General features: G+C 36.8%; 1 protein-coding gene across 1 annotated transcript in view; it reads left to right on the top strand.

Annotated features, from left to right (window-relative positions):
- Nucleotides 1-24827, top strand: part of LOC121729100 (protein O-mannosyl-transferase TMTC1-like) — a 118462-nt gene that overhangs the window by 44835 nt on the left and 48800 nt on the right. The window contains exon 2 of the mRNA XM_042117488.1: nucleotides 21135-21997. Within this exon, the coding sequence (XP_041973422.1) occupies nucleotides 21711-21997 (287 nt within the window). The 5' untranslated portion in view covers nucleotides 21135-21710. The remainder of the gene's footprint in view (nucleotides 1-21134; nucleotides 21998-24827) is intronic.

The following is a 24827-nucleotide window of genomic DNA, read 5'->3' as shown; positions in this document are numbered from 1 at the left end:
ACTCCTGTCAAAAAACTTGAACTGGGAACTAGCTATTCGCGTCGCATTTAAATAGGACAGTGATGGTGTGCATAATTTTTTTTAATTTGCATGTTTCACGACCTTTGTTTTCGCTGTATTTTGATGCTCATTTCGCCACTCTCAGTTTATAAAAAGTAAGTTAATGTAAGTTAAAAGTCATCCAATTATTACATGGGTGGTTAAACAAACTCATAAAATCATAAAAAAAATCTTGATTTTGGGCTTTTTAATTATTCATTTCTTTAATACTTTTGCTAGGAAAATTTTTGGCATTTAGACGAATAGGATATTTTAGAATTATTAGAATATAATTAATGTAACAATTTCAGACAACATCATAACTTTTACTTGGTATTTTGCCTGTCGTGTAGATGGATGCTCGTGATAAATCGTCGCCAGTACCAATAGTGGGATTGTCCAGGTCCCCAGTGATCCGCGACGGCCGCATCGTTTGTCACCCTCTCCCCCTCCCTAACCTAACCCCCTCCTCCATCACAGCTCACCTGCAGCCTGCCTTATTAGGTCTACGTCGGATATGGGTGTATGTTGTGCTGTTTGGCTTGGCTGGCGTAAGTTATTAACTCGTGGATGATGTGGGTCATTTTTTTTCAGTTTTTGGACAAAGAGAAGTGTGCGCTTGGTGCTTGATTGCACTAACGCACAAATAAATGTGTTTAAATGACATTCGAGTGTTTGCGAAGGCAAAGGAGAGAGTTTGTGGGCGTTTGCCAAATCTTTGCAAGTGTGTGGAAAGTGTAAACGTACCTTAATAATGTATTTCAAGCATTTTTCTTGTGTAACTTATGTTAAACTCTACTTACATAATTTGGCTAAATAATTACAAGCCTAACCGACTGATCACGACTAACATAGACGTTAGATAAACTCGGGTCATCTGCCTATAAATATCACTACATAATAATATTATAAAACGGGAGAGCAACATCTAGTATCATCATAAATGTAAATTCGACACGAAACACGTAAAGACATATCAGTATATCAGTGTACACAAATCCGACTCAGCAACTTAGATTAATATTAGTTGAGAACTTCGCGGCGCGATCTACACATGTACGACAGAGGATCAACATCATCACTTTATTAACAGTCATACATCATCCTTATACTTAAACGAGACAATCTTGTTTATTTTCATATTATAGTGGTAATGATTGTAGATATAACCATGAAATTAAGTAGGTTGCAGGCTTTAGGAGAAAGATGGATAAGACCTAGCTAGATCATTTGATCTAGCTAGGTCTTATTCATGTTTTTATCTTTTTTTGACCTTGATGTGCAGTTATATCTCTGAGGTATTTCACAGATTCGGATTTTAAACGGTAGTAGGCCGTTTGTTTGTTTAAACTATGCTAACTATGCAGAAACTATAAATGACAATTTATTAAATAGTCGATAAATGACACTTTAATAAATAATAATCGATCACTAGTTTCGGCGACACTAAACAGCACCACCACTGCGTACGTTTCCGCGGTGTGCAACGACCCTTGTGACATATAGGACAATATCGGCACAGTGTGACGCAAACGACTCAATATGTCACCGATCGTGTTTTATGTGACGTCACGAACAATATTTACAACATACACCCCGGCCGGGCCACCACGTGCAGATTTGTTGTGTTGTAACTGTGTTTTTTGAAGTGAAAACTTTTTAGTGGCACTTTTTTGGGATGGGTAGAAATGTTAAGCTCGAGTTTCATCTTACAAATTTTAAATCAGGTATCACCTGATTTAAATTTTGTAAGATGGACAGAAGTCCGCTGATGCGGCGTTGAAGACGAAGTAATAGCTAGATACTGTACGGCGAAAATGTGTGCTGCTGCTGTTTCGTTTAAGTGCCTGATAGACTTACGAACTTAAAGTACGCGGGTTTTAAGTTCGCGAACTTACTCGGCTCGCGTCGGTGACACACGAGAATCGCTCACACTGGATTACCATCCCCCCAGGCTCGGGGCTCGCGGCTTTTTGCTGACACACAGGCGATTAAGATGTTGAGTCCGCGTACTTACTCGCACGTCTGTCACCCCCTTTAATTTTAGAGAGATCTGTGAGCTGAGAAATCGCAAGTAGCTCAGTGACTAGATTGTCTTGACATAACCCGACTAAATATATGATCAGCCACACATGAATTATTTTCTCTGATGGTACATCGTTAATTCTTTACACATCGTACATAATTAAAATAGTGATTAATATAATCCTCCATTTGATGTGGATTTAAGGATTAGTTCTTTAACGTTAGTTTAACTCATTAATAATTCGTTGAAAACCGTACCGTGGGATTTATACAGCACAGAATTTTATTGTAAGTGGAAATGATTTTCATGCTGCGGCCTGTGGTGAGTAGGTAACGAGCAACGAGCGACGAGCTGACCGCGCCAGCTCCAATTGTTACGGTACCTTATTAATATTTCTAGACACTTCTATCAGAGTATTAAAATAAGTAATAACTTCTGTTAAAAAATATTATTATTGTTACCACAAAAGATAGTTGATAATAATTTAAATAATAATTGTATTTTAAAAAGATAAAACCGACTTCAAAATTGTACGTAATTGAGAATTAAAATTGCCTTATGTCAAAAACTACTGAATCGATTTTGATGAAACTTGAAGTAATCCCTAAGTCGAAAAATACCTATTACAAAAGATGCACTTAAATCGGAATTGTGGTTCCGGAGGTATGCGAACACAAACATAAAAACATTCATACATACATACACTTTTTACTAAAGTTTTCTATAAGTACTTCAACAATCTCCAAGTGCGGTTCGGTGTGTTAGTAAATTGGCGTAATTTTAATTCATATATAATATATAGTACTTGGATGACCGAGCTTTGCTCGGTATAGCAAGCACTCATTGATTTCGTGTTACTTAACAACGCCATCTGCTGGAATAGCTTTAGCTGTTATTGTGTCGTTAAAGTAATTAGTTGCTCACAAAATAGTATTATTATTCGCCAATAGATGTCAGGAAGAGTCATATTTTTCAGTTTTTTTTTTAATGAAATAAGGGGGCAAACGAGCAAACGGGTCACCTGATGGAAAGCAACTTCCGTCGCCCATGGACACTCGCAGCATCAGAAGAGCTGCAAGTGCGTCGCCGGCCTTTTAAGAGGGAATAGGGTAATAGGGGAGGGTAGGGAAGGGAAGGGAAGGGAATAGTTGAGGGTAGGGAAGGGAATAGGGTAGGGGTTAGGGGATTGGGCCTCCGGTAAACTCACTCAGTCGGCGAAACACAGCGCAAGCGCTGTTTCACGCCGGTTTTCTGTGAGAACGTGGTATTTATCCGGTCGAGCCGGCCCATTCGTGCCGAAGCATGGCTCTCCCACGTATGCAGTTTATCGATTATCGATAAAACATGAATAAAAAGACATTTTCTAAAAATGATTCCTAGATTCCTAGCTAGATCGATTTATCACCCCCGAAACCCCCTATATACTAAATTTCATGAAAATTGTTGGAGCCGATTCCGAGATTCAAATTATATATATCTTATATCTTTAAATGAGCAATTGATATATATATATATATATATATATATATATATATATATAAATTGCTCGTTTAAAGATATCTTTAAACGAGCAATTCTTGTATATTATACATAATTGAAATCTCGGAAGCGGCTCCAACGATTTTCATGAAATTTAGTATATAGGGGGTTTTGGGGGCGATAAATCGATCTAGCTAGGAATATTTTTTAGAAAATGTCATTTTATTCGTGTTTTATCGAATACAAATAGCTATGCTAGTAGTTATTATTGGCTGAAGTGCCCGTACATAGTTATTCCCCATAATTAACCATTTCACCGCTTTTGTCGTCCATTATTAAAGTAGGAGCCATTATTGCGAAGCATGATACAATAAAATAATATAACTCTTTTATTATGAGGTTATACGTACGTCGCGAGAATGCTGTGCGTGCTTGGTTAAGCATACGGAGTACGAACATCTAGAATCCCATATCCCAGGCATATTCGAAGAGTGGTTCGCTTGGAGTAAACATTCTATATCCAGATACAAAGGCCCTTTGAAATAATTATAACCACAAGTGGACAAAGACTATGCCTGGTAGACATGGAATATTAACTTCTTGTATTTCTCCTAGAACCATTTCATAAACAAAATGTTTCATGCCGGTATTTTGCTCGAAATTACTAATAATTACTTCAAGTTATTTTTACATGTTTCGTACGTTTGTTTCGTGATATGCTGGTTTTTTGTGAAGTATTTCGCAAATGCATTAAATACAAGTTATAAAACGATAGATTGCGTGATCTATGTTACGCTCTTAGAGTACAATAAGGTAAACAAGGAAATTAACATTTTTAGTTAATAGTTAATGGAATCAGGCGTTACTTTGCGGAAATCCATAGCTTAAAATAATTTAGTTTGCTATTATTTTTAGGAATATTCCGCGAAATAAACTCCCACCTTTAAGTAAATGAGTGAGTGTACGCACGGATTTGCCAACATTATTGCTTGTGTGGTGGTGGTGGTGTTTGCAGGTTCTTGCATGCGAGTGTACGCATAGGCAGTGTGGGAGGAGGGAGGTGCTGTACGCATGCCTATGCGTACACTCTCTCATTTACTTAAAGGTGGAAATTTATTTCGCGGAATATTGCTAAAAATAATAACAAACTAAATTTTAAATTAACATTTTTGTTGTTCTCTAGAAATGTATTGAAATAATTCAATTATAATGTTTTCACGTTTAGATAATTATAATTCAGATATTTTATCCTAATTTCTAAAGTGTACTCACGTTTATGAATGCTTAATTACGAGTACAAATGCGTCCCGTCTCTAAAGCTCAAAGCTTTTAAGGTAAAGGGAGCTTTTAATGAAATTAGTGAAAAAATTATTCGTCACAAAGGTTAGGGAGCTTACGCAAAGTTCGAAATTCATTACTTCCTTTGACGCACAATCATTGGCTCTAAAGGTTTTTGATAAAACAGGCTTTTTGTTCTTAAGAAAATTATTTTTCACCTGACAGGTGCACCTGGGACTTTATAACGAAGTGTTTTCTTTTTGCTCTAAATAGATTTTATTTTAACCGTCATTGATATCAAAGAGCGTCTGTGGCCTAGTAGGCCTGGCCCTTGGTTTGCACTCGAGAGGCTGCAGGTTCGATCCCGGCTGGAGAGTCTCAATTACAAAATCGGACGCTCGTACAATGAAATGAAAATGAAATGAAAAATATTTATTTCTAAGTAGGTTAACAAAGTTAACACTTTTAGAACGTCGCGTCTACATGAGGCCTACCACCGGTTCGGGAACTAACCCGGCGAGAAGAACCGGTGTAAGGAACTCGCACGGGGCCACCTTTTACCAAAGAGGTGGAAAATAACAATGAAAGAGAACCTAGTGAGGATACTCGCACGTGTTGACTTGCCCATTCCTCAGGACTGGGCAACTATACGGCATTTAAAATCTTGTCCCAGTCACTACAGAATTTGATGAGTGGTTATTTCGCTCTGAAAATACTGTACGAACCATCCACAATGGATGCAAAAGTCGTAGCTTTACTTACAAAATACTCGTATAATAATAATAATAATAATATCTATGGACGCTTCACGCCAGTGAAGGACATTGTGTCACGAGTACCAAACAACGGAAATAGATTTAATATATATATTATGATATATGATCCCTGACCCAGGAACATCGAAAACTTTTTGTTCCGTCGAATTCGAACCCGCGAACACCGGCTTGAGCACTGACAACACGCTCAACCACTGAGCCATGACAGAGGTCGTCAAATAAGGTTGTCGTAGGCTATACTTAGTAGTGGAGGGAGTCCTGTGTTAGACAGATCCAGGATATCCCTCCGTATATGGCTGAAGGCAAACCGCAGGTGGTTTTAGTGGGTAAGAGTCCCACATACCCCCGGGGTGCTTCAGCTAACTGAGGCACATCCCCAACCCGGGGCACCCATGATGGATTTCCCCTGCGCATCAAAAAAAAAGGCTATACTTAGTAGGTAAACGTAATTAGTATTCTCAGCTATCGAGTAGTCGTTACCAAATGTTTACAATCACTTTATCTGAGTTCTAACCACTTGATAATTACCCACCCTCTATCGGTATTCTTATCACGTCACCCCAATCCCCATACGATTCGTTAATAACCTTGCCTATAATTATTGGGTTAGATAGCTGTGATTGAGAGTGATCCACTATTTTTAGGCTTTTGAGCAAGAAATCTTAATAACCTTTAGTACGTTTAATTTTTTTTATGAAATAAGGGGGCAAACGAGCAAACGGGTCACCTGATGGAAAGCAACTACCGTCGCCCGCTACTAGCATCAGAAGAGCTGCAGGTGCGTTGCCGGCCTTTTTAGAGGGAATAGGATAATAGGGGAGGGTCCCTACCCTCCCCTATTATCCTATATGGGAAGGGAAGGGAATAGGGGAGGGTAAGGAAGGGAATAGGGTAGGGGATTGTTCCTCCGGTAAACTCACTCACTCGGCGAAACACAGCGCAAGCGCTGTTTCACGCCGGTTTTCTATGAGAACGTGGTATTTCTCCGGTCGAGCCGGCCCATTCGTGCCGAAGCATGGCTCTCCCACGGATAAAATTAATGCGTGAAATTAATTTGAACACGGTTGAACCTTTCATTTTTCCACAACCAAAACTATCTTGTGTCGTTTCAAGTCTATCTAACTCGTCATACCAATTTTTTAAAAACAGAGAAACAGACACTCTATATAATATTAGTAAGGATAACAGCCTTTTGAATGTAAATACCATGTAAATAATTTCAATAAAATAAAGCCTGTGAAATGTGGAGAACCAGCACCGAGTAGAAAGATAAATTTAGAATACGCCTAGTACTACTGAACTGGTACGCAAAAATAGTTTATTCCAGTTACCGAATATTCTAGCGCTGGCGTGATTTAAAGAACCATTGACGACTGAACGTTCCGCCGCGGCCGTGCCCGCTGTATCAGAAACTCACACGAGGTGCTAAAACAGTGCGGCTCAAGCCACAAGAAAAAGCGGTTTTTTAATAAAATAAGGGGGCAAATGCGCAAACGGGTCACCTGATGGAAAGCAACTACCGTCGTCCATTGACACTCGCAACATTAGAAGAGCTGGTACATTGCCGGCCGGATTAGACTTAGTTCACCTCAGGTTTCTAGATGATTACTATGTGCATTTTATGAGGTAAATTAGCAAACGAGTTGCCAGATGAAAAGGCCATTTATGTCACAGCTCAAGGAGCTCTAGGTGTGTTTTATCTGCATTTACTTAGTATTGTGTTTAGCGACCTCACTCGCTCTCCACGTTAGGGCATAGTGGATAATTATTATTGCCACCATAATTGCAAAGTTGTAAAGTCAATTTTAGGTGGTCGTAGAAGAAAATCTCTACAGATTTGTTATCGCCTGCCCTTCAACTAAGTGTATTTTCACAGTTGTCTTAATATTATATTTCTTTATTGTTCTTTTTCATCACCCAAAAAAAATGAAATTGAATCTATACTAATATTATAAAGCGGAAGAGTTTGTTAGTTTGTTTGTTTGTTTGTTTGAACGCGCTAATCTCAGGAATTACTGGTCCGATTTGAAAAATTTTTTCAGTGTTAGATAGCCCATTTATCGAGGAAGGCTATAGGCTATATTTTATCACGCTAACACTAATAGGAGCGAAGAAATAGAGGAAAGTATGGAAAAAAACGGGGGGAAATTATTTGAAAGGGCTTATTTGAACGCGCTAATCTCAGGAACTACTGGTCCGATTTAAAAAATTCTTTCAGTGTTAGATAGCCTATTTATCAAGGAAGGTTATAGGCTATATTTTATAGCGTTAAAACTAATAGAAGAGAAGAAATAGAGGAAAGTGTGGAAAAAAACAGGGAAATTATTTGAAAGGGCTTATCTCACGAAGTACTGGAGCAATTTTTCTGTTTTTTTTTTTAATCTGGGACAAGGAATGTTTTTTGTCACGGAAAACACGGGAACAACTATAAACTAAAGTCCACGCGGACGAAGTCGCGGGCAACAGCTAGTTATAGTATAACGCATTATGCATTACCCTGTTACGTTTCGTAAACACGTTATAGTAAATTTGGAGGTATCCAACAAAACTTTATCGTCACACACTGTAACTTGCGCCAAGACCCAAGTACAGTCGTAGTCATTCGTCCGAATAACTGATATGAGGGAAGTTTTGAATTGCAAAACTACCGCCGCTACGGACAAGCGTCAATGATACGTTTCAACTTTTGTGCTCAATTGTACATCGAAGCATACTTCTTGAAAAGATTTTCTTTGATGTGTGAATTTAAGTTCATGCATTTGTTCACGTAGGAGAAATTATATGTTTGAATATTTTAAAGAATGTCACATAATATATTTTTAAGGTTCCGTACCCAAAGGGTAAAAACGGGACCCTATTACTGAGACTTCGCTGTATGCTGTGTCTGTCCGTCTGTCTCCAGGCTGTATCTCAAGAAAGAATATAGCTGGACTTCTGAAATTTTCACAGATTGTATATTATATCTGTTGCCGCTATAACAATAAATACTAAAAACAAAATAAAATTAATATTTAATTAATCCCGTACAACAAACGTCATTTTTGGCCTTTTTTGCTCGATATCAATAATGGCAACAGGTAGGCACTTGATATTTTCACAAAGGCATTAATTATATGTCTACTTCAGTAATTAATAATCATACGCCGCACATTATATTTAATTAACAATAATACGCACTTGGTCGATTTTTAAATACAATAATTTCGTGTATAATAGGTACATAAACAACAATAATTACAAAAGTGACATAATATTAAAACATTTTTTTGATTCTCTACTTTGCTTATTTCTCCCGCTCTCCTCGGAATTTGGAAGGCATTATTTAAAATGTCTTTAAATAAGTCAGATTCTTAAAGCGGGACCAATTTTCCTTATTGCTCTCGGAGGCGCTAATGGTATCATTTTAAATAACGACAATATTCCGCTAAAAACTCGATCGTGAGTATTCGAGATATTTCCGAAGGGTTTTTAATTGAAGTATTTATGATGAGGGAAAAATGCTGTTTGTTGTAACAATTAATTGTAACAGATAGAGTCCAATCGACGACTCATTAGGGATAATTGTTTGGATTTCATTTAAAAGGGGATTGCTATGTTTGTTTTGTTTTGTTGACAATCATTTAGTCAAGACTAAAAAGTTATCACTTTACTTTTACTACATTAACCTTCAAGCGGTCGCGCGGCGTCGAATCGACTCCCCTCAATACATTTTCGTTGATATTATCGACATTTCTGGTTGAATCTGTATCATTCTCTCAGTAGCGTTTCATAATTTATCTATCTACAAAATAAATAGCTTACACTTACTCTCCGAACCCCCTTTGCAGCAAAGACCTCAATTGTTTTGATCTCGGCGCCGGCGTCGAAAAGACTCCGCGCGCCTCTCTTATAATTTCATATGTAGTTTTCATAATATTATTGAAGCAAATTCTATGTTTATTTATAAAACTAAGTCGTCGTTGACCGATAACATCGAGTGTTATTGCTAGATGAAGAAAAAAATTGGAACTAGGATAAGAAAATTCCGATCAGTTTTTCTGCCTCTGTTCACACAGGATAAACTGCTTTGGATCACTGGATTTTATAATTAAGTTTTTACTAAAAATACATTTAATTTTCTGGGTGAACTGTTTACTTTTAGAAATACTAATAATTAAATTTATGAAATAATAAATAATGTTGATTGAAAAGTGTTTTGTTTCCCAAATTCACCTACGACGTCTTTTAGGTTACGCGCGACCACTGTCGTTACAAAATAGCGCACGCCCGCTTGAAGGTTAACGGCAGCACTCAGAGACATTTTATGATCATTAAATTTTAATTTAATGGAAAATTGGACAGAAACAAAGTTCATATGAAAATATCCATAACTAGCGAAAAAGCCGAGCTTTGTGAGGGCTCGCGCGGTTTTTCTACGCGGTAATTATAGTCAGTTAGGCAGTTAGACAATAGGCAGTTTTTTTATGTTTTAATAGTAACCAAACCTTGACTGACCGATGATAACACATCTACTGTATATAAATAAAAATTACTATATTAAAGCACAAATCAATAGGCGTGATAATTTTTCCGTAAAGTGTAGATACCACAAAAGTGCTCAGGTTGTGGAATATACTAGGGCTCGCTTCTCTCGTCCTGATTAAAGTTATGTTATCATGCAGTGACCTGAGTAACAAATGCAGCACTTTAAAGTTATGTTCTGCATAAAAGAAATTATACCACAGGTAAAAATTATATCAGGTGAAGGAATACTTTATTTTGTATAACATCGAAAGATTTCAATTATATTTCATTTACTAATGTATTTTTTTATTTTACGATTCAATAGTAAAGAAAAACCTTAAAAGCTTCGTGTGGGCTTTTAGCAATTTGTAGTAGCTGAGTGTTTTGAGTACTTCTGCGAAAAAAGCTTATGTTATATTATGGGGGGTCTCCAATTCCTGGAACGTTCGGATTTGTTATAACTTTGCGGTCTTGTTTTTAAATGTAGTTGCAATAAAAGTATAGACTTTATTTCGTACCTGTATGCTCATACTTCAACTCTGGAATGAACTGTCACCAGCAGTATTTCCAACCCGATACGACCTGCGAACCTTCAAGAAAAGAGCGTATTCCCTCTTAAAAGGCCGGCAACGCACCTGCAGCTCTTCTGATGTTGCGAGTGTCCATGGGCGACTGTAGTTGGTTACCATCAGGTGACCCGTTTGCTCGTTTGCCCCCTTATTTAATAAAAAAAAATACGTCTGTACGTATATATTTTGTACCAAAATATCATCAGTCACCACAATCGGTCTAGTTTCAGAATTTCACTGACACATTATAATATTATTTTCGACATTTGTCGAGGCATTAAAATAATACGATCAAATTACATTATTGTTTTTTTATTTCATGCTTTTACATGATTGGGCGGATGCGCCCCGATATCACGGTCTCACAGAAAATAGATGTGAAACTTTCGCGAAGTGAGTGAGGTTACTGGAAGCCTAATGCAACACTTTAGGAATTTCACGTGTAACTCAAGTATCCATGGACCCGTCTACTCGTTTCCTTCACATACAAGTAGCATGACGGCGGGCACGAGGCCGATGATGATGACGAATCCAATCGAGTAAAGCGCTTCCCTCTCGGGCGCTTTAGTATTAAAAGCTTGTATAAAAACATGGGCAATTTTTTACTTGCACTCATTTATTCAAAGGGTCTACAACATAACGTCGCGATTAACACGAAGGATCCCGTATTAGCATTTCAAATTGAGCGCTCGTCTTGAGGGCCGGTACTTCGGCGCGATTCATCAAACTCCGTAGCGTTGACGTACCATAGACGGACGTCGCGTTCGTGAAATTACAGCGAAGTTTATCTGGTGGCAAATTGGCAATGCATGTCCACACTTCCGTACTAATATCATACATGCGAAAATGTGTCTGTCTGTCTGTTTGTTAACTCTTCACACCCAAACCGCTGAACCGATTTTGCTGGAATTGGGTATGGGGATACTTTGAGTCCCGAGAAAGGACATAGGATACTTTTTATCTCGCAAAACTTTACGTTTATTGCGCGATAAACGAATTTTGACGCTACGGAGTTGCGGGCGTCATCTAGTATAATATAATTATTCCTTTTAATTGTACCATAGTCTTTAGATTAAGGTACAACTCGTAACAGTGCCATATTTATGCTGCTAGATCCACTTCGAAGCATTACTCAGCTTTATGGTGACAACGGGGACAAGAAATGGCCAAATAATTTGTATGATACCTTACTAAAAAAATAAGCAGCGATTCTGACGTTTAGACTTAGGATAATGTAATAACTAGAGGGCTCACCGAAAACAACAAGGCAAATTGGCGAAATTTGTCTTGTAGCTTTCCGTACGTTAATAAGCACACTCTTAACTGTTTACTTTAAAATTTTTGTTCAGTCTGTCATTCCTGTTTTAGTTTCTCGCCTGAGGCGGAGTAGCGTGATTCTTATGAATGCGACGTCCTTAACTATTGTACGTCTGTGTGGAAAGATAAAATTGTTATCATTGTCTTATTGACGGGCGACTTTACGACATTTGTTCCCCGGTTAATTGAAATTCGCGTTTGAATCTTTAAACTTAATTGAATAGCCACCCTTCGTAATGACGATTCGTTTGCATTTCATTTGTTTTATTATAAAATGCTTTATTCTTTTTGTGATAACATCAGTAGTAGGTACTATATTATCATTCTACAAGCGTAGGTACGCTTGTATAATGATAATATTTTATTCCGGATGCCTAATATAATTATTAAAGATACAAATAAACTTTTATACACAACAACAAATCGGAATACAGACTCTGGACTGAACATCTTTGGGCCAGGCCACAACAATGCGTTGCGGCGCCGCATCGTAAAAATCTACGACGTCGCAGAACGCATCGTGGAAATTTGCGATGCGTCAGCGACTTTTCCGATGAAATTTTTGCGTTGTAACAACGCGTAGGCGCGGCCACCCGCGAGGCGTGCTTGTTTCATGTCATCCCATAGGGCAGCGCTGCGTTGAGCGGGTCAGCCGTCGCACGATTATTATGGCGAGTGCACGGCGCGGGCGCCCGCGACGGGTAGCCGCGCCGGGCACACGCTCAACGCAGCGAACAAGTGAGCAGCCGCAAAAATGTTATATCTTCGTATTTCATTTTTTTCTAGGCTAATTACGATTGAGTGACGAATCTAAACCGGTTTTCTGTGAGGCCGTTCAGTATACACGCTTGCTATTCACATGATTTCAACATGAAAAATATGAGAAAATCCACTTCAATATTAAAATTTATTTTAAGCTGAAATGTTCGAGAATTTTATAGGGATGCTGAAAGTCATAAAATATGCGCAACTCTAAATTATTCTAAGCAAGGCGGAAATTCGAAGCCCGACTTATCTCTGCCTGTATCGAGCTCTATAAAACTGTAATAAAACAGTATCGAATACTACAAGCACGTAAAGTTGCTTACAGACTATGCTTTAATATAATAGCATAAAATTATTATTTTATGCTAATTAATTTAGTGTACTATTGTACACTAAATTACGCCCGTAACTCCGTTGTATCCTAAGTCCTTTCCAAGGACTGAAAATTTTATATCAATTTTTATCAAAAAACGGTTCAGCTAATTATGCATGATGAGGTAATAGAACAACAGACAAACTAACAGACAGACAGACATTTTCTGTATCATATGTATTAATCCTTCGATCGTGGATTCTTGGAAATCTATTGTTATTCTATTGTCTCGCTCACCGGTGAGCTTATGGGGCTTTAATGGGTTAATAGTTTTGGTTAGTAACAAACCAATCCTGGTTGATGGAACAAAACACACAACCAATTCCAAGACAATAAGCTACTTTAACAATATAATTGGAGCTAATTCAAAATATTGGATACATAAATCCAGCGTGAGTTCTCATTAGGTGAAACTTGGGCTAATTGTGTTTTGCATTTAACGCGAGGGTAATGTGAGTTTAGATGAGAGCCCCATTCGCCTGATTTATTTAGTAATAAACACACGTGTGCATTTTGCAGTTTATTGAGTGAGCGAGCGCGAGGCGTGTTTTTTTATGGAAATGAAAGTTTTTTTATTCCCCTGTGAAAGAGACGTTTTGAGGTGAAAAGTTTGATGTGTCAGTGGTTCTGTCTGCTGTGTCCCTGCTCCCTGGTAACGGAGCATCAAACAGATAAGCGATTTAGATCATAACGCAATCTTAATGCCTTTGATATAACGCGACCTTAAGAGGAGTCCACACCGCCGTTTTTTCATACAAACGCTGTCCCCTGTTTTCTCCCTGGATAATGCCGGTAGAGTTATGATTTTTTTCCTGAATATCTATGGCCACTATAAGCATGTCCCTATGTTTTCTTTTTTTTCATAATTTAATTATTAAAAAAGATAAGAACGTCCAAAAACCCAAAAAAATGGCCAGATTTTCCTCTGTGTTCAAACACCCAGAAAACAAAACTGGCTAGAATATACAAAAAAAATAAAACATAGGAACACACCTCAAACCTTGCTTTAATTTTTAATGAAAAAATTACTTAAATCGGTTAAGTTTTGGAGAAGAAATCAGCGGACAACGAATCGAAGTTTTTCTGTTCTTTTATTAGAACTTTTTTCATGTTGTCTCTATCGCGCTCTGCGGTGGGAGACTTGAGATTGGTGAGACAGCAATACATTTTCAAATACCTATTTTCAATTTCTCTCGCCCCTGGTGTATCCTCTTAAGAGCGACCGCAGACTTACAATTTCAAGTTGGCCAACTAAATCGAATAGTATACCAATAGCTATAGCGACTTATGAGAGCTCGCACATTGCATCCAACTAAATTGTACAACTAAATAATTGGACACCGATCGTATAAGAACCGCGATTCCTTTCCGATTACCTACAAATTAAAAAGTTGTCCAATTAAGTTGTGAAACTACGCAATTTAGTTGTATAGTCGGCCAACTTGAAGTTGTATATCTGCGGTGACCCTAATATGTAATGGCTGGTTTACACGTATTAAGTTGATAAGTAGTAAACTTAATTTTAAGTTATTAATTGCATGTAAACACAAAATTTAGTAGAAAGTAGCAAGTTCAAATTTAGTTAAGTAAGTATAAAGTCATAAGTTAAAATTTAGTTTACCAATAAGTATATACTTAAGTCTACCATCTGCCAATAAAAAACTTCTCTAAATTCTCTGATAGTACATTTGTATTGCTTCCAAATAAAACAAAACGAATACAAATAACCATTATGCCGACCACAAAAAGTTGTCAGAAACAATTTTCGAGCTGTCAAAGTGGACGGAAAAAATAATATTAACGCAAAAATATGGCATCAATTAATCAGGGAGAACATTAGTTATCGTGGTGACTGTCACGCGGCGCGCCTCGATTGGAGTCCAAGACATCGAATCCATCAAACTTGAGATCTCGAGACCTCGGTCGAAAGTCGAAACTCAAGACCTCGAGATCTCGAGACCTCGGTCGAAACTCGAGAACTCGTATAGTTCCCATTATGACGGAAAAATTTCGTCAAAACTTCCTCCATCTAATACAGACCGATCGCTTTTGATTAATGTTTTCTTTTCTACATTAACGGTTATAGATGCGATATCGACACTTACTGTAACGAGATAAAGTTTAAATTGGCAAAGTTATAGATGGAAGATAAAATGGAACTACTGCGGGTGGTCATTACAGATTTCATATCGGGGGTTTTCTACGTCATTTGTACCAGTCATGTTCAACTTGAGTGGACATATTTCTACTTTAGGATTTTATCTTTCTAAAAGCGTGTCTTGTAATAGGTATAGTTTGATTAACCTAGAGAATTCAGACTCCAATATCACGAGAAGTTACAATGCATTTATTTATAAATAATCAGCCAAGTGCGAGTCGGACTCGCGCACGTAGGGTTCCGTACCGTTTAAGAGCAAAAATAGGCCAAAAATTGTGTTTATTGTATTAAATTTTTATTTTATTTTAATTTTCTTAATAATTATTATTAAAGTAAACATGTAATTAGGACCTTTGTGAATTTAAGTCCCTACCTGTTGTCATTATTGATAAGGAGCAAAAAAGGCCAAAAATATCATGTTTGTTGCTTGAAAATATAAAGGGAGGCCCCCTTTATATTAATTTTATTTTGTTTTTAGTATTTGTTGTTATAGGAGCAACAGATATACACAATCCGTGAAAATTTCAGAAGTCTAGCTATAGCGGTTCTTGAGATACAGCCTGGAGACAAACAGACGGATAAAGGGACGGACAGACGGACAGACAACAAGTCTCAGTAATAGGGTTCCGTTTTTACCCTTTGTGTACGGAACCCTAATGGACAGGCAGCCCAACACCGTGGGTGGCAACAGGCAAGTTTGACAATAAAACACAGTGTATCTTCTTGTATAGTAGATAAAGTTCAGCATATTGTATATGTATATATAGCATGTATGTATGTATGTATAGTATACATGTATGTAGAGTTATAGTAGGAGACGGAAGGGGGCTATTCGTGTAGTCACTCGAGCGTCATGGAGACCTACTAAGTTTTTACATTTTAGGTAATCTTTAAAATAGTATATTTGTAAACTCAATAAATAAAATGATCAAAAGAAAATTCCGAAATAAATAGAACTGACACGAGGAAACACCCGAATTCGTGTTCCTTTGATCAAATGTTTAAAAAGCTTATTCATAATGTGAGCTTTCAAACACTCCACACACGTCAAGTTCTTAATTTCGGATTGAATCAGTTGGAAGTTGGAACGTTCATTCGTTTCAAAGAGTATTTATGTTTCTAATTCTAAATTAAATGGCTAATTTCTTTTTAACATATTATTGTATGTTGCCATTTAATTATTAAATTAACATAATTTGCAAGTGCTTACTTTTGTATCGAAAAATAAACACAAATAAAAACTCTTTTTCACGACAAAAATGTGGCAGGATTAAAATGTATGGTAGTAAGCTGAAGTAAAACACAATGAAAGCAAACCGCCTTTAGAACTGCCTGTACAGTGTACACAATGCTTTAGAAAGGTCAGCGCTTGATATTTTAGGCCTTTATATCCAAATTGTATGTCGCCTAAAGACTTTGATATTTACCGTAATATAAATGCATAAATATCTTTAGATGTTTTAGCAATTAAAAAATATATATGAATATTTTAGTAACATAAATTTTATTTGAAAAACCTAGCGAAAGCTAAACATCAAAATATGTTTTGCCACTATTATCAAAACCTCAAAAATTGACATTCAAAATCGAACCCGTCGTTTCGGAGCACTAAAACAACAGACACCGCGACATGAGAACTTTATACATATTATTATATTAAGAGGATACACCAGGGGAGAGAGAAATTGAAAATAGGTATTTGAAAACGTATTTCTGTCTCACCAGTCTCAAGTCTCCCACCGCAGAGCGCGATAGAGACAACACGACAAAAGTTCTAATAAAAGAATAGCAAATCTTCGATTCGTTGTCCGCTGATTCCTTCTCCAAAACTTAACCGATTTAAGTAGTTTTTTCATTAAGAATTAAAGCAAGGCTTGAGCTGTGTTCCTATGTTTTATTTTATTTTTGTATATTTTAGCCAGTTTTGTTTTCTGGGTGTTTGAACACAGAGGAAAATCTGGCCAGTTTTTTTAGTTTTTGGACGTTCTTATCTTTGTTAATAATAAAATTATATGAAAAAAAGAAAACATAGGGACATGCTTATAGTGGCCATAGATATTCAGGAAAAAAAATCATAACTCTACCGGCATTATCCAGGGAGGAAACAGGGGACAACGTTTGTATGGAAAAACGGCGGTGTGGACTCATCTTAAAGAACACGTGTTCCAGCTTACAGAAAAAAAATCATAAGCATGATCGTTAGGGAAAATATTGGGAAAAGTAGGGATAAAATATAATATTGGGGTTAGATGAAATATCGGTAGGACACAGCTGTCCACAAATGTCCAAACTTGACCGATCCGTTCTGACCAGGATTATGAGATATGACGATTTATATCTAACTTGTAGATTCCGATTAATTGAATTTCAAAGTTATTACAAGCTTTGGATTTAGAGTGATCCATCTCTAAAATATACCTGGTTGTAATTAGATGTACATAACGGGTATCTATATATTAATACGCAAGCGAAAAACTTTGTATCCCTTTTGACGAAAAATGGGGAAAGGTAGGTGAATGAAATTTTGCACAGTTATAGTTTATATGGTGGAGGAGTGCATCGAGCTAATATTATTTTGAAATTATGCTTTTATCATACATTTTTTTAACAAATAAAACTTACACACACTATATCACACACACTAGAAAAAATGACAGATTTTTCAGTGACAAGCCTATAGATACGAATCAAACTCTTTTAATATGGTTGAAGTCTGTTGACAACAAGGTGACAAATTGAAAATGGATTATAGTTTTTTTATTGAATCTTAGATACTATAAGACAATGCTTACACGGCCAGTCTGAGATCAGCTGAGTCCCAGAGACAAGAGTTGAAAAAAATATGATAGTCAATATTTTTTACAAATAGTTAGGACTATTTGTAAAAAATATTGACTATCATATTTTTTTTTCGTTGAAACTAAGGTCGAATTTCGACCATTGGGCGATCTCTAGTTATTTTAAATGTACCTTTTTATCGGTATTAAAATACAAAATCTACAGCCAGTATATTATTATAGCATAAGGAAAGATGTCCTATAAGTAAGTTATATTATTTATAAGTCAAGAACGGCTGAGCCCATTTTTCTGAAAAGCGCACAGGTAGCTCTCAGCTAGGAGACGGACATAGAATACAATATAATAATATTATCTATCTCGTAAGTCGTAACTCGTAACAGAATCAAATAGTAAATACTACAAAAAGTACCACCTACTAAAGAATACAATATTTTTATTGCAACTGTATTAAAACATAGTATTATCACCCGTGACCTACGAATAATAAAAACTAAGGAAAAGTAACTCCGTCAAAAAACATGCTCCACAATACTTGTCAAAAAAGTGTACTTTAGGTACACATTTCAATACATTTGCAATACTTAGGTGACCTTGAGCGGTACTAGGCTGACGTTACATGATAGATCAAAAGGAACCAAATTTAAAACGGTAATAGTATGGGAGTTACGATTCCTTAGTTTTTATTATTCGTAGCCCGTGACGCAATAATTTATCACTACCGTCGGTATAATTTTTTCATTAACATACCAAACCTAGTGAGCTAAGATATTAAAATGAGAATTTAGCACAGAAATTAGTTATACGGCTATAAATACGAGCGTTCCACTTCGACTTATGTTAAATTTTATGTTAATAGCTTTATAACGGCAGCCATTTTGCTAATATTTGTTACCTGCAGCGAGTCACGAGAGGGTTTGCTGGTTCTACTACCCATGTATAATCATTACGGTTTTTACGTGACGGTAAATGTATTTTTTGTGTTTCTCTTTTTTTAGGGTTCCGTACCCAAAGGATAAAAACGAGACCCTATTAGTCTGTCCGTCTGTCTGTCTCCAGGCCGTAACTCAAGAACGGTAATAGCTAGAGAATTGAAATTTTCTTAAATTGTGTATATCTGTGGCCGCTATAACAAAAAATACTAAAAATAAAGTAAAATTATTATTTAAGGGGGGCTCCCAAGCAACAAACTTGATTCTTGTGGCCCTCTTGCTCTATATCAATAATGGTAACAGTTAGGTACTTGAATTTTTCACAAAAACCTTAGCTGCATGTACTTTAATATTTAATAATAACATTGAAAAAAATTAAGGGGGCACCCATACAAAAAATTTTTGGCTTTATTTTGCTCTTTAATGGTAAAGAACCCGGAAGGGAACGACTCGAAATTGTCGATTAATTATTTTGCAAGATGTGTGAAGAAATTTTGTTGGCATTATTACTGTAGATGACACCCACAACTCCGTTGCGCCAAAATTCGTTTATCCGTGCACCTGAGATGAAAAGTATACTATGAAAAAGTGTCTGTCTGTCTGTTACCTCTTCACGCCCGAACCGCTGAAGCGATTGTAATGAAATTCGGTATGGACATTGGACATACTTTGAGCCCCGGGAAAAAGAATCGGATAGTTTTTATGCTCACGCGACAAACGGATTTCAGATTCAATATCTTAATGTAATTCATTACGTGGGAGAGCCATCTTCGGCGCGAATGGGAGAAATACCATGGGCTCACAAACAGCGCTTGCGCTGTGTTTCGCCGAGTTTACCGGAGGCCCAATCCCCTACCCTATTCCCTTCCCTACCCTCCCCTATTTCCTTCCCTTCCTTTCCCTACCCTCCCCTATTGCCCTATTCCCGGCAACGCACCTGCAGCTCTTCTGATGCTGCGAGTGTCCATGGGCGACGGAAGTTGCTTTCCATCAGGTGACCCGTTTGCTCGTTTGTCCCCTTATTTCATTTTAAAAAAAAACCTCGATGCTCGCGTACTGATACACTTTACACCTAACTATCAGCACTGGTCATAGCACGTCTAATGCATACATGAATACTGCAGATGGCTCTAATTTATACAGGGTTAAGGATCTCTCACATGTCAAAGACTTTAATCTTACAGGCACGTCGGCTCCTCGCCTATTTCCTTTGCCGCAAAGGCATTTCGCTTGCAGATTAAAAATATTTCCAGCACAGGCCGTGGTTTAATCTAGATGTTTCCACGCTTAAATATTTAAAGCATGTTTCTTACATTTGGCCACTTTTAGAGCTAAGAACTTTTGGCTTCTCTGTGGTCTGTGGCAAAAGCATAAAAAGAGGCTTTAGTTCAACACACATTTAAAATAATATTTAGGTTAAATAATAGATACATATTACTCAATTAGCAAAGTAGCAATTTTGTTTTAACATCAATCATATTTTTATTAAAACAAGACAAAAATCTCACCTGTAAATATTACAGTGACATCACAATAAAATTATGCGACTGTAAACCCAAATGAATCGTTTAAAATAATAAAAGTGATAGGAACTAAGTAGCTAAGTTTCGCAATCTCGGCTAAATTATAGTGTGCAAGTTCGAGTTTCCTGAGCATTTGAAATGGTAATGTTATGTTTGGCTAATTCCGTGTCTGGCTAATAACTGGCAGCCAGTCAGCTACAACGTGTGGTTTATTAATAATGTATGTTTTGATGGAGCTTGCATATTTTAATGTACATGAGGAAGGTGGCTATTACCCTTTAGGTTAGTTTATAGCAATTTAAATTTATTAACTTGCGCCATTTTCAACTTGGAGAATCGCTATGTGGAAGTCTGACGTTATGCAATGCAGGGTTGTATAATAAATAATAATATTATGATGAATTCTCCTATAATGTTGATAAATATTTTTATTATGTGCAGTGCAACAACTTGTTAAAATAGACTACTCGTTTATCCTAACAATTTGTACTCCTGATTTCCTGTTTCTATTCCAAATCATCTGAATTCGTGAAACTGAACTCGTCGTTGGAAACAACCCCACTACGATAATGCGAATAAAAGTGTTCCTTTTTGTTACAGATACGGTGAAATAAATCAAAAGGGGAAATTAAAACGGGGCAACGTTTTGAAATCACAAAAAGCGAAAGAAAAGGGTCGGTCATCCTTCACGAGGGCCATCGTTTATCCCCGGCTCATGAATATGACATCAGACTGACCCAAGATGCTGATTTATACCCTAATCCATCACCCGCACAGACACAGTAAACGGTTTCAAATCGCATTCGCCTAATGGAATTGGAGGTAGTTTTAATTCAGGTATGGGGAATTACCGTAAGCCAAATAAGGCTTAAAACCTGTGGCAAAAATGGCACGCTTCGTAACTTAAAAAAAGAGTAAGAAGCGATCATACAATATACGATTCGAATGTGGCATCAAATCGACAACTCATTAATGTATTTTCCGGTACAGGAAACATAAAAGCTTTGTGGAGACATAGAAAAAATATCTGCTGAATAGGATACAATATTCGGGCTGATTCAGAGATAACGTGACTAGAATGTAAAGTACAACAAATTTAATATTTCGGAACGTGAACATATTAGTGCAGTGGCTAGTGTTGTGACCGAATTGAATAAAGTGAATAAAACTTAGACCATGCGTAAACGTCCGTTACCGACCGTCCGGGAGGAGCCCGCGGCGTGGCGTAACGTGAACAGCGAGTGGACGGTGTACTTTTTGGTGGCAGCGGTGGGAGCGCTCACGTACTCGAACAGCCTGCGTGGCGAGTTCGTGCATGACGACATCCCGGCTGTGGTGACAAACCGTGACGTCACGGGCACTAATCCCCTCCGGATGATGCTGTACAACGACTTCTGGGGCACACCCATGGCTGATGCCACCAGCCACAAGTCCTACAGGCCGCTAACCACACTGTCTTTCAGGTAAAGTAACTTTTTTCTATTATATTCCATTATTCTTCGTAATAGGAGAATATTACAGTTTTACAAATCAGTTTTAGGTTACTTTATAAGGCTGATTATACCCATCACAGTGTCAAAACGTTATATCCGTGAAAAAATTTAATTATTCATACAAACTTATAAAGCTGAAAACTTATATAAACTTATAAAAGTTATAAACCTATAAACGTTATTTCCGTGAAAGAATAAAGTTTTTCATATAAAAATATCTTATTAATAAACTAGGAATAATAAAAACTAAGGAAGAATAACTGTGTCAAAAAATTTGTCCACGAGTCCACAAAATGTGACTCGAATACATGATGCATACTTTATGCATGTACTCGGTACACAATTTTGTGTAAATATAGAAGTGACAATTAATGTCCACGGCTTCATTTCGTAAATTTGAGTGAGTGTTTCGTTGCTATTGCCATATAGTAGTGCGAAAAGGAACGAAATTTAAAACGGTTGAAGTATGGTAGTTACGTTTCCTTAGTTTTTAAGGTTCCGTACCCAACGGGTAAAAACGGGACCCTATTACTAAGACTTCATTGTCTGTCCGTCTGTCCGTCTGTATGTCTCCAAGCTGTAACTCAAGAATGGTAATAGCTAGAGAGTTGAAATTTTCACAGATTATGTATATTTGTTGCCGCTATAACAAAAAATAATAAAAACAAAATAAAATTAATATTTAAGGGCTCCCATACAACAAACGTGATTTTTCGGCCTTTTATGCTCTATATCAATAATAGCAACAGGTAGGCACTTGAATTTTTTACACAGTCTTTAGTTTTATGTGTACTTTAATATTTAATATTAAGTAAAAAATTAAAAGGGGGAGCCCCTTTTAATTTTTTACTTAATATTAAATATTAATACAAAAAACACACATTTTGGCCTAATTTTGCTCTATGAACCCTTACTACAGAACCCTTCGTGCACGAGTCCGACTCTCACTTGGCCGATTATTATTATTCGTAGTTAATAAATAAAAATAATGCAGAATAAAGAAGTTGAAATATGAGTAGCTAAACCTTCGAGGAAAGAAAAAAGATTATCGTACAATTTTCACCCTAACTGTATTTTTTGCAAACTAGCACCTCATACATCCCGATGAATATCAATTTTTCCGCGCTCTCCGTGTTTTTATCGTTTTAGAACTTATTATTTTCCGCATGAACTATTCACTGGGTGTGAACGCGGCTGTGTCCATGAAAATATTTGCGTTTTCCGCGCTCGGTTTAGCCGCTGGCCCGTGAACACGATAAACAAATGAGTTTTATTCAATTATTTCTCTATTTATTCAATTGAATATGGGCAGATCGACAGGGCAATAGAGTACTCTATAATTGATCAATTTAGATTAAACATTACATTGCCAGCAGGATTGTTTGATACCTAAACATATTTTAATTAAATTGGTTTCGATAAGTTAGACTGAGACAAAGAACATACTCAAAGATACTTCACGCCTGCAATTCCATTGCGCTAAAATTGTAATTTTACCATAAAGTTAATATACCTAGCGGAATAGAGCAACAATCTCGAGCTATCAAACGAAACCAAAATTGGTTTTCATCTGTGTGAAAAATATGTGTACACTGTACGCTTACACAAGTATGATTGAACATGAATTCTATGAGATTAAATTGTCAACGTGCGGCACGTGCCGACTGGACGTCAAAAAAAGAGTGCTGCTGTCATGTATCACACGTCTCTTTTTACCACGCAGTGTTAATGATAGTAACATCTCTCTTGCTCAGGCCTTTGTTTCTCTATTCCGCTAGGTATATTAACTTTATGACTTTTACGCGTTGTACATTTTTCTGCAACAAAACCTATCCTATTCTTTCCGTCTCTCAAAGAATGTCCATACCGAATTTCATCTAAATCTGTTCGTCTGTTTAAGAAGAAGAAGGTAACAGAGAAACAGAAACACTTTGACATCTATACAATATTAGTAAGGATGTAACACAGTTTGAGATATTTTATCTATTGAAATGGGAAACATAACAAGTATGAAAAATGTTCAACAATTTGTATAACAAATCCAGAAAATACAGCGAAGGAAGATGCATACGGAAACAATGTCTTTGTCGGAGTGCCCTCATATTTCTGGAAGTTTCTTGTTCGATTTTGAAGTTGGAATTGGCCGCTATTCTGCAGCGGACAGTGATGGATGCCGGCGTCCATCAGAAGCTGCATGTCACGGTGCACTCCCAGTCTCGTCAGAGGAAATTGATTCCTACTCTCTTCGATTTACGACGTCTTTTCCTTTGATGACGATAATCACTTCGTGGGAAAAGTGTTGAAGGAAATTGAACTTTGCTCTATACGGTTTACAGCATGTTTTTGTAGGTTTCAACGTTTGAAGATTCATTGGAGCACTTTTGTTTGATACAAAATTAGTATATCGTTTTACTAACAACAAGCTATTTAGTTGTTTTTTTTTCTTTATCATGTGAAAATGTGATCTGAACTCTACCTCGTAAAATGCTGTCAATTATGTTTACACATAGGCCACACACAATATAAGAGCCATAGTAATCATAATACATGTTTTATAAGCATAATATGAATATTTTTTTTACTTATACCCTACCTTATACCTATTATTTCAGACATTTTGTTAATGTTGCGGTTCTTAATAATATACAGACTATAATGATGGATCCTGAGATAAAAAAATACTGAATAAAAAATAAATACTGAAAAAATAATAAATATTTCCCCTCGGGAAATTAATTATTGAGCTTGGGAAATGGATGGAAAAACTCACCCTATCAATCAATGGCATTATAATGGGTCA

The sequence above is a fragment of the Aricia agestis genome, chromosome 7 (assembly GCF_905147365.1).
Source record: "Aricia agestis chromosome 7, ilAriAges1.1, whole genome shotgun sequence".
NCBI lineage: Eukaryota > Metazoa > Arthropoda > Insecta > Lepidoptera > Lycaenidae > Aricia > Aricia agestis.
The sequence above is the reverse complement of the archived record's forward strand: the minus strand, read 5'-3'. Positions and strand labels throughout refer to the sequence as shown.